Raw genomic sequence first — 11,231 nt, forward strand, 5'->3', positions numbered from 1 at the left:
CCCGGGGGCTGAACTGAGTAATGGGGAAGGGAGAAGCACCTCCAGGGGACAGGGAGGACTTCAGAACCAGGAAGATTTATTTTCCACTGCAAAAGGGCCAGCTGGGGGCATAGTACAGGGTGAGGGTGCAACCTTGCAAGCGCCCCATCCAGGGTCCGTCCCTGCCATCATAGCATACCAGGTGTGGCCCACGAGACCTGGGTCCTGAGGGGAGTTCCTAGTGGCTGCCCCTGGCACTGGGGGTCTAAGCAGTGCCACATGCTCAGGCGCTGGACTGCCTGCCTGGTTGGCTGATGTTTCTGGTCCCTGGGTCCCCTGCACCAAGTGAGAGGCCACAACAACCAACAGTAACAGCAACGCTGGAGTCCTGTTCTGGGGGAGCACTCGGAGGTTCCAAGTGCCTGTTCTGTGAGCAGAAGGTCTTGAGTCTGGCCCCCAGTGCCACCCACATACACCAAGCACAATTCTAGCAATTCTGCTATGGGGACTCAACAGAATGTGGAGCAGCCAGCCAGGTGTGCGCCCCGCAAATAGGGGTGTGAGCAGCAGCCGGGTCATGAGGGCAGCGGAGCCCGGGCGAGTGTGGCCAGCAACGGAGCTTCAAAACAGCACCCCCACCAGCATCACAACCACAGGGCAGAGGGCAGAGCGGGAGGGAGGGGGTGTGGGTGCACTGGTGGGGGGCACCCAGCCCAGCCCTCACACTCAGAGGCACCGTCCCACCTGAGGGCGGGGCTTGCCCCAGTCCCAGGCAGACCCCCCTCTGCACAGGGAATGCAGGCAGGCGGGCAGGGCCCCTGCAGCTTGTCAGGCCTCTGCAGCCTGAGAGAAGCCCCGGGGTGGGGAGCAGGGTCCGCTCGAGTCTCACCTGATGAGGCAGGTGAGGGCCCCCCCAGACAGCATCAGGACACAGGCCAGGGCCAGAGCCAGGACGCTGCTCAGTGGCTGCGTGCCTGCAGGGCACAGAGGAGATGTAAGTGGTGAAGGCACACGAGGGAACCCCTGCCACCCAGCCCAACCCCGCCTCACCCCCGGAAATGGGCATGCAGGGCCCTGCCGCTGAAGGCTGAGGGCCTCGCCTCGTGCCTCCTCACGCATAGAGACTGACTCCCTGTCGGCTGCCTGGGCCTCACCTTGGGCTCTGGGCCTCCAGGACCCTGCGGATCCTGCTCAGCGCCACCCCCCCCCCACCTCGTTAGACTGAGAACCCAGCTGGGCATGGGACCAGGTCGTGACCATAGGCCTCTCTGCCTGTTGGTGTCCCTCTCCTTGCATGCCCGCATGATGGGCCCCTCACTACTTGTTCTGGCAGTTTCATTGTCAGTCACATGTTAGAGGGCCCTGCTTACACTGGGCGGAAACCCCTCACCCCAGTTCAGGGGGAGAAGGGCAACCTGCCAGCGCAGCTGTGTCCGAGTGACGTCCAGATGATACAGCCCAGGGGCGGATGCGGCACCCGTGAGGCGGATCATAATACTGTGCACCGCTTTGCACCCAGTGCCTATTCCGGGACTGACTCTGTGTTTCAGTCCGGCTCCTCCTCACCGTGGCCTGGAAGTGGGCACGGTCAGTATCACGGCTGTGTAGAGGAGGAAGCTGAGAGTAAGTGTGTGTGTCTGAGGGACAATACAGTGGGGGAGGTGTTTGCCTTGCATGTGGCTGACCCGGGTTCGGATCCCCGTTATCTCATTATGGTCCCTCAAAGCTTGCCTGGGATGATCCCTGAGCCAGGAGTAAGCCCTGAGCACCACCGGGTGTGGCCCCCAAACCAACAAAAAGTAAACCAAAAAGAAGATACGTGGGGCTGGAGAGATAGCACAGCAGGTAGGGCGTTTGCCTTGCACGCGGCCGACCCGGGTTCAAATCCCAGCATCCCATATGGTCCCCTGAGCACAACCAGGGGTAATTCCTGAGTGCAAAGCCAGGAGTAACCCCTGTGCATCGCCAGGTGTGACCCAAAAAGCAAAAAAAAACAAAAAACAAAAAAAAGAAGATATGTGTGTCTGCGCATGTCAGGGCCTGCGACAAGCCTGGTGGGTTTGCGGCATTCTCTCCAGCAGGACCCCCGGAAGGAAGCTCTGAGCAGAGAATGGGGGTGGGTGAGAGGAAAAACCCTCTGTGGGACTGTGGGGGCAGGCATGGGGGAGCACTTCAGGCCAGGGGCACAGCCAGCACCAAGACTGAAACAGGAGTGGGTGGTGTGGGGAAGGAAAGGCTGAGAAGTGAGGCCAGGCCCAGAAAGGGCAGCTCCTGGCGCAATCGAGCTGCCCTTTCTGGGCACCTCTGCAGGGCCACCTCTGCAGGCTCTGAGCAGGGTGCACTAGGTCTGACTGACCTGGAAGACCCTCCATCCTGCCAGGGCCACTGAGGTAAGGGGGGGCAGGCTGGGACTCCGGCTCCAGGCTGGAGCCAAGGAGGGTGTCTGGGAGGCAGCAGGCCCTCAACCTCAGGGGAATGGGTTGCAGTTTCCAGCCGGGGAGTGCATGGTTGGCAGCATAGGGGTCCTCTCTGCACACCCCCAAGTCTGGGACGCTCAGAGCCAAACATCTGTGAGGTGCAAGAGGAGGAGGTTGGCTGGATGTGAGTTTAGGTGACAGCAGGCTGTAGAGGCCGGGCAGGGGACGGGTGGGGGGAGATCCCCGAGAAGGGACCCAATGGCAAGGGAGCAAGAGGCAAGGGGCAGGAATGTTTGCAGCACTGAGCCACAGAAGGGCGTGGTGGGCAGGTCAGAGGGGCTGAGTGGGGTGAAGGTGACTAAGGGCACAGCAGCGGGACCCCTAGAGGGGAGCCTGCATGGGAGAAGTGGCCCTCTCCGGGTCAAGGCCAGAGGGCAGATCTGCAGCCTCCGCTGGCACCCGCCAAGAGGGCCTGTGTGGCCCATGGTGAGGAGTGTGCAAGGACACCCTGTGCCGGAGACCGGCTGCTCCTTGGGTCCCCGTGAAACAGCAGGTCTGGAGGCTTCCCCAGCTCCCGGCCCTCCTCCATGTCCCCACCCCGGGCCTGTCTTACAGCACCTGCCCTGACCCCGCTGTCCACCATGCAGAGTGCCCGAGCTCCACTCCAGAGGAGCCCCTTGGAGGGTAAGCGCCCACTGGACTAAGTGGCAGTCCACTGAGAGAGCTGAGCACCTGGAGCATGTCTGGGAATGTTCTAGCCCTGTGAGGGTTCCGAGCTTCCCGAACCCTTCCCAGCTGTGATCTAGTCTTCTCCAAGGAGTGTCACACTTCCCACTTGCCCTGTCCCTGCTACCATGTAAGACTCACCGTGGGGAGAGGCTCAGTGAAGGATAAAAGGTGGATGGATAGATAGATGGACGGGTGGATGGATAGGTGGATGAATGGGTGGGTGGGCAGGTGGATAGATGGGCAGATAGATTGTTGATGGAGGGACAGATGGATGGTTGAGCAGATGGATAAATGAGCAGATGGATGGGTGAGGAATGGACAGGTGGGTAGAGAGATGATGAGTGAATGAATGATGGATGGGTGGTTGAATAGATGGATGGGTGGATGATGGATTGATGAAGGGGTAGATGGATGTATGAATTGGTGGATGGATGCTGGGTGGGAAGATGGATGAGTGGGTGGGCTGGTGGATGGATGGTTGGGTCATGAATGGATGAACAGTGGATGGATGGAGGGGTGGATGGATGGAGGTACTGGTGGGTGGATGGATGGGTGGGTGGGCGCATGAATAGATGAATAGGCTGTTGGATGGATAGATGGATGGAAAATAGGTATATTGGCAGGTGGATGGAAGGATAGATGGATGGGTGGATAAATAGATGAGTGGTAGATGGTTGAATGGAAAATGGGTAGAGATGAACGGATGGGTAATGGGTAGGTAGGTGAAGAAATGAATTACCTCTTATGCATAGTGTATTGGGATCAAACCAACAGCTGGAGTCCCGGGCTGGGGGGCCCCCTCCAGGGAAGTGTATGGCCCTCCCGAGGGGCTGCACTTGCCAGGATTCTGTGTCCAGGATGTGAGTGGGGACCATTTGGCTTCCTTGACCATCTGTGTCCAAAATGACGTACTGTGCCAGCCTTCTGCCTTTCTCGTCAGTCCGGATCCTCTGGCTAAAGCCAGCCACATCCAGAGCCCCCGTGTGATCCCCTAAGTGGGCTTCGAGGACCTCCGACCCGAGGCTCTGAGAACGGTTTAGGGCATGAGCCAGCAGCACAACAGCATCGTAGATGGTTCCGAAGAGGGGAGACACCTAGGACAGGAAGGGCCCTCAACACCACAGCCCCGGGCCCGGGCGCCCAGGCACCGCTGAGTATTGCTAGCAGCAAGCATTCAAATTACAGTCTCAACCACCCCACCACACACAGACACTCACTACTCACACACGCACATACACACTCCCTAACACATGTTCACATACCACACACTCACTACACATGTTCACACACACAGTCCTTGCACACAAACACATCTCACACATGCACACACATTCACATTCACATTCACTCGCCACACATCAACCACACAGTCCTGCCCCCAGTCCCACCAGCCCTCGGCTCCCAGTCTGTCCTCAAAGGCACCAGCACCAACACCAGCGGTCACCCTTGTGGCATCTCAGAGCATTCGGTCCCAACCAGGTCTGGGTTCTAGAGCTTTCAGCTGGTTCTACAACCCAAGCCCACAGTCCTGGAGGTGTGGTGACCGCTAACCCTGTCTTGCAAGCCGGACGTGGATTCCTCCTGGCTTTTTCTCTTCCGGCTCATCATCCAGTCTTCATGGCTTCATTTCTGGTTTATAGTCCCACTGCCTCCACTCCCCTGTGGGGCCTGAGCACCCCCTCCTGGCCCTGGCGAACACACCGGAGCCTTCCCCGACCTGCCTGCTTCCTCTGGCCTCTCCTGGCTGCTTCCTACAAGGCAACCCCTGTGATTTGTTGAAAACATGAATACTGGGGCCAGAGGGAAAGTCCAGTGGGTAGGGCTTTTGCCTTACATGTGACTGACCTGGGTTTGATCCCCAGCACCCCCTTTGATCCCCTGAGCACCGTCAGGAGTGATCCCTGAGAACAGAGACAGGAGTAAGCCCTGAGTACCACTGTGAGTGGCCCCCAAACAAAAAACACCAAGAAAACCCCTATGAATACTTGGGTGGGGTGTGTGGTGGGGTGGCAGGGCCACACCTGGAGGTGTGTGGGGCTTGCCAGGGCTCTGTGCTCAGGAGTGAGCCCCGACCCTGCTCTGGGAACTGTTTGTGGTGCCAAGGATCGAACCTGGGTCCTTACTGCCAGAGCCGCTTGCAAGGAAGTGCCTTACCTCCTATTCTACCTCCCCCGCCCCTCCTAAGTCCCCATACCACTGGTTTCAGTTCAGAGGCCCCCCCAGGCCCCTCTCCACACCCCTGGCAGCCACTTGCGTCTGGCTGCTGAAACCCGTGCTGCCTCGGGGCTGTTGTACCCACCACTGAGTGCCTGGTTCCTCTTCCCCCAGACCTCCTGCTGCCTCCTTAAGGTTCAGAGGTTAGCTCAGGGCCGCCTCCTTCAAGCAGGCTTCCTTGCCCAGCTCATCTGTGACTCACTGCTCCACCCCGGCTCCTCTCTCCACTCCATCACATGTTCATTTCTTGGTGGCATCACCACTCCTCGACTTTGGTCATCCTCAGGCTGCTTGGCCGTTGTCTGTCTCCACCAAACAGCATGGAAGGTCCCTAGGGTCCAGACCTGTGGGTCCATTCTGTGCTTCTGGGCCCCCAAGCCCAAAAGCAAACAACAGGGACCCTCTGTCAGCATCGGCCTTCCTGCCATCCCCAACAGAGACCATCAGCTTCTCATCACTGAGCTGCACACACACACACACACACACACACACCCTCAGATTCACAGCAGCGACCTCTGAGAAGCTCTGAAGTACTTCCTACTCTCCTGCACACCCCCAAGGGCTCCCTGTGTGGTCTGATGATTTTCTGAAGAAACGTAGAGAAAGAAGCAGAATGTCTGGCCCAGGCTGACTGGGCCAGGAAAGAGAGGGGCGAGTGGAGCCAGAAAGCCTAAAAGCAAGCGAGGCCATGAGAAGGAGAAGTGGGCAAGCAGACTATGCAGTGGATGACGAGAGATATAGAGGTCTCCCCACTGACAGACACACAGCCACACACCAGAGAGGAAGAGAAACCGCCCAGTTTGGTCGTCTGATAAAAGCTACCCGTGCAGAAAGCAGGCCAAGGCTGGCAGGCTCATGCCAGGGGACGCCCCCTGCTCACCTGCCCCTTGGCCCACAATCTGGGCAGTGAGAAGGGCACTGACCTACCTGCTCGGGCTCCAGGCTGGCAGGACCCTCTCCAGGGGCGCTGGCATCTTCTGAAACCCCACGGGCCCCCGTGGGCCCCGCCTCCAGGCTGACGGTGAGCACTGCATCGTAGACCTCACGCAGGGGGCTGCCGGGGGCCAGCGCCGCGTAGGAGCGGTTGCGGTAGGGCAAGGCGAAAAGCAGGGTGTCGTAGGGCAGGAAGACCAGCCTCCCATCCCCTAGGCCTCGGGCCCACGCCTGGCCCAGCAGGGCGGTCTGCTCCATGCCCCCCAGGAGCGCCGAGTGCATGACCAGGACCACGACTGCGGACAGAGGGGCAGCTCAGCACACTGTGGGGACTGGGGTGCCCTACGCTGCTGGTGCAGCCCAGGCCTCCTCAACACCTCTGCCCCGAGTCCTGGGGACAAGGGCATGCAATTTTCCCCCTTCATCTCCTCATAGCTAGTCACCAAACATGGGGCAAAACCCCCTCACACATGCAAGGAGATTTGGGTTCCTGTGTCCTCAGAGCCTCTCCCAAATCTGAATGGCCTCCGACCCCTCCCTTGCCTACCCTGCGAATTGCTGTTTATCAGTGGTTTGCAAGTGGCCCTAAAATACTCCCGGGAATGTGCAGTCTTCTCTGTCACTTCTTTGTCATAGTTCTAAGCTGCATGCTTAGCCTGGTGATGAGTTTTACACGGACTCCAAGGAAGCCAGCGCAGGGAGAGTAAACAGACTCTAACCGCAGTGCTTTCAAACCAGGTCTGAAGCCAGGCAGCTGGCTCCCAGCTGTAATCCTTAATGTTTAAACTTTTAATGAGATGATTGGTATACTTCAAATTTCTCCCATTAAAAGTATTCATGGGTGGGGGCAGTGCAATGGTACAGCCGCTAAGGCCCTTGCCTTGCACACAGCGGACCTGGGTTTGATCCCTGGCACCAGTCCCCGAGCCTGCTAGGAGCAAGTGACCTGAGTGCAAAGCCAGGAGTGAGCCTTACGCATTGCTGTGTGTGGTCCAAAAACAAAACAAACAAAAACGTGTTTACGGGCCAGCGAGATAGTACAGGGATACAGGAGCTTGCCTTGCATCCTGCCAGCCCTAGTCTGAGTCCTCAACACCACATATGGTCACCTCGGCACCACCAGGGTCAGTCCTGAGCACAGCCCGGAATAATTGCACGCACCTGCATATTCTGCACTTTTCAGAACTGTACACTAGGGGGCGCTGTGATCCTGGCCTCCCAGTGGAGCCCGTTTCCCAGTCTCTTAGGTGACCCGTGCCTCTGCCTTGTCCCTCCTTTGGCAGCACCAAGTCCCCTTACAGATGGGCCACATTTTGTTTCTCCCTCCATCATCTACTTCAATCTCAGCTGCAGCCCGGGGACATCCTTGGGGCCGAAGGACAGGGACTCTGTGTCTTTGCACAAGGATGAACCCTGTGTGACAAGGCAGCCGACTTCACCCCCAGGGTCCCAGATGGGAAGGAGCCCCGCCCAGCGTCAAGTTCTCTGCCTCTGGGGTCCCCAATCAGGGAGGCAACCTGGGACCTTTCCCAAGAAAAGGGAATTGCCATGGCTCCTTTCCAGGCCCTGCGGCCACTCGGGCCTGTGGAACCTCCTCGAGCCCTGGCTCTGCTCGGGGCAGAAGCATCCTTGGTCCCTGGCCCTGCCTCAGCTTCCCTGCAGAGGCACCTGCTAGCAATTGGGGTTCCTGCTCTGCATCTGGCCACAAGGGGGAGCGACTCCCCGGGGCCCGAAGAAGATGAAGGGGGAGTTACTAGGGTCCCCGGGAGGTGAGGCCCCCTTCACAACCCAATGAGCTAGGGCCTGGTCACTGTTACTGATGAGAAACCAGCAAAGAGATTTAGTGGCTGCCCGAGTCACAGGGGGCCGGGCAGCGGTGGGGCAGGCAGGGGCCTCCCGCCTCTTGCTGCAGATAAGGGGCCTCAGTGCCCCCCTCCCCCCCGGAGAGCTGTCCCGAGCTCCGGCCACAGAGCTGAACCTTCCATCCTGGACCACGCCGCCCCCTTCCGCTGCATCCGCAACCAGCCGCTCACCTCCAGGCCCGTCCCAGTGTCACCCACAGTCCCTGTAATGCCACCCCCAGGGCAGCCCACACCCCGCAGACGAGCTCTGCCAGCCTCTGGGCTCCCGGGGCCCTGTGGGCGCTCCTGCCTCGCACCAGACTCGCGCTCTGCGACACTCCCGGGAGAGCAGGCACGGGCGTCTCTGTGGACCTGTGACTGGGGAGTTTACACGCTCCCAGTCACCCTCTCCCCGAGGGAGGGGCGGCCTCAGCCACATTTGGGGGCTGAAAAAGCTGGGGGCTCAATCCCACCAGCAGCTCCAGCTCCCACATCCCACACCCCGTGCTCCCAACAGGGACCATGGGACTCTGGGGATCGAACCCACGCAGGCAGTGTGCAGGGCAAAGACCTACCCACAGTGCTATCTCTCCAGCCCTTCCTCCTTCCCTCAATCCCTCCCTCCCTCCCTCCCTCCCTCCCTTCCTTCCTTCCTTCCTTCCTTCCTTCCTTCCTTCCTTCCTTCCTTCCTTCCTTCCTTCCTTCCTTCCTTCTTTCCTTCCTCCCTCTCTCCCTCCCTTCTCTCTCCCTTTCTTTTTATCTTTCTTTCTCTCATCCATTTTTGGGCTACATTGGTGATGCTCAAGGGCCACCAGCATCTGTGCTTAGGAATCACTCCTGGCCGGCTGAGGGGACCCAGTCGGGGTTGTGCAGCACACAGGCCAGCACCTTGCCCACTCTCCAACCCTAAGAACCTGAAGCTTTTCTAACTTTACTGCCAGGGCTAACAGGAAGTGCGTTGAGGGGCCCAGGCACTAGCCCAGTGGCCTGGCCTCCGCCGTGCAAGCGTAAGGCTGTGAGTTTGACCCCCGGTGCGTCCCGCACATGGTGAACTCCCCAGGCTTTCTGAATCTGGGAGCTCCCAACTGGGAGCTCTGGCCTCACAGCCCCTCAGGCGTGTGTGTGAACACCCCAACTAAAGGAGGCAACACCATGCCTGCACAGACCATGGCCAGCAGAGTGACCACAGGCAGCAGAGACCCCCACAAGCAGCAGAGAGACCCCACAAACAGCAGAGTGACTCCTACCAAGTGTTCAGGCGAGTGTGGCCGCAGCCCCTGGGAGCACTGTGGCAGGGTGAGGACACAGCAGGCAGAGCTGGAGGTCCCCACCCCCAGCCCACGCCAGCATCATGGCAGCACCAACAGGGACGGGAAGGCAAGCGTGGGGGGTGGTGACAGACCAGGTGAGCCCCAAGCTGGCTGAGCGTCCTGGGGAGTTGCCGGGACCCGTCCTTCTGCCTGGTCCTTCCTCCCCTCATAAATCTCTCAGGGCTCACCCAATGCTCTTCTTCACCCAAACATCAGCTCCAGATGCAAAGGCCCCCTCTGCCCTCCCAGTGCCCCCATCTACCCCCCATCCACCGTGCCCTCTGCCTGCTAAGTGGCTTTCTTACCACAGGGTCCTGGGCCACCTCCTCAGACCCAAGACCCGGCCCAAGCCTCTCCCGAAAGCCGTGTGCCATCCCCACGGCCACCCTGAATCCCAGGACCAGCTGCATGTCCGTCCCGTTTGCCCCTGGGGCCTGACCAAGGCAGGAAGCGCATCACCAGGAGCTCCAGGGAGCTTCCCCTCTGATCTCAGGAAGCGGAGCGTGAGCCGGCCTCCTTGAACCCCGTTCTTCCACCGTATTGGGCAAGAACCAAGCAAGCTGCGGCCCCCATTCCACAGCCCACCCTGGGCCCGAGCCCCGAGTGTGGGCAAGCAAGCTGAGCTGGGGGCTGCGGGGGGCTGGGCATGCAGGGCGGGGCCCAGGGCTAGCAGAGAGCAAAGGTCCCACCAGCGCCTCCTTGGGGTGGGCTGGGAGCCCCCACCCTGGCACCCACTTACTCTTCAGGCCATCCACGCCACAGAGCTGCTGCAGGACTTCTGGGGCCCCCTCCTGCCCGGGCCCCAGGGCGGTGACCAGCCCCACAGGCAGCCCGAGCGTCCTGAGAGTCGTGGCCAGCTGCTGGGCAGTGGCCAGCCAGACGTCCTGCCGGGAGGACACAATGGCCACGCGAGCCCAGCCGAAGTGCCTCAGAACAGAGAGCAGCACGTGGGCAGCGGGGGGCAAGGTGGGCACCAGCTCCCGCGGCCCCTCCACCGAGCCACACGCCCAGGAGAAGAGGCTCTTGCCCCAGCCTCGGGCCAGCAGGGCTGCTGCGGGGCAGTAGCCGGGGTTGGCGGGGCCCACAAAGGCAGCCACGGTGTCCTTGTGGGTCAGGAACGTGGCCAGGGCCCCAGAGGTGTCGCAGCCCGTGGGAAGGACCACGGCATCCAGCCGCATGCCTGGCACCAGGGTCGGGTCCTGGTTGACTCGGTCCACTGCCAGCTGGGCTGCCGCGCCAGGCAAGGCCTGCGCAAAGATGGGGTCACAGTCCCAGGGGCCCAACACCCCCAGAGTGAAGCTCGGTGACCCCCCGGCCAGGTCAGGGAGGCAGCCAGCCCAGACGAGGGCCCCCCAGAGCATCGCCGAGAGCACAGGCCAGGGGCAGGCTGTCCTTGTTGGCATGAGCGCGGCCGGGCAGCTCCGGACACACGGCAGCATCCAGGGCCGACCTTCGGGGCACAGGCGCCCGGGGGGTCCTGGGGAAGGGAAGGACAAGGGTCATTTCCGGCATTTTCTGCCATTACTTGCTGCTTGCTTCTGAGACAGACTTTCCCCCTGAATCCTGGCCTCCTCACGGGCACCCCAGGGCCCCATGCCTGTGACTGGCTCGGGGCTCAGAGGCAGCAGGCCCACTTCCTGCTTCTGGTCTAGTCCCCCCGCCACAGCCTCACTGTAGGGCCAGCAGGACGTCCTTCTCCAGCAGGACGACCCGGAACCGGGACTCCACGTTCCTCCTTCCTTCCTTCGCCTCCAGGACTGAGCTCCTGGGCCCCCAGCCTCTCCCCCCGAAACCAGCCCCACCTCACA

The 11,231-nt window shown here is 60.6% G+C and overlaps 1 protein-coding gene across 1 annotated transcript in view; it reads right to left on the reverse strand.

Moving 5' to 3' along the window:
• LOC101538539 (guanylate cyclase D-like) overlaps positions 1-10,784 on the reverse strand; it is a 37,314-nt gene extending 26,530 nt beyond the window's left edge. The window contains exons 1-4 of the mRNA XM_004610903.2: positions 10,163-10,784; positions 6,267-6,568; positions 3,865-4,219; positions 869-953 (exon numbers count right to left, since the gene is read on the reverse strand). Of these exons, the coding sequence (XP_004610960.2) occupies positions 869-953; positions 3,865-4,219; positions 6,267-6,568; positions 10,163-10,784 (1,364 nt within the window). The remainder of the gene's footprint in view (positions 1-868; positions 954-3,864; positions 4,220-6,266; positions 6,569-10,162) is intronic.
• Positions 10,785-11,231: the final 447 nt, after the last annotated feature.

The sequence above is a fragment of the Sorex araneus genome, chromosome X (genome assembly GCF_027595985.1).
Source record: "Sorex araneus isolate mSorAra2 chromosome X, mSorAra2.pri, whole genome shotgun sequence".
NCBI classification, from domain to species: Eukaryota; Metazoa; Chordata; class Mammalia; order Eulipotyphla; family Soricidae; genus Sorex; species Sorex araneus.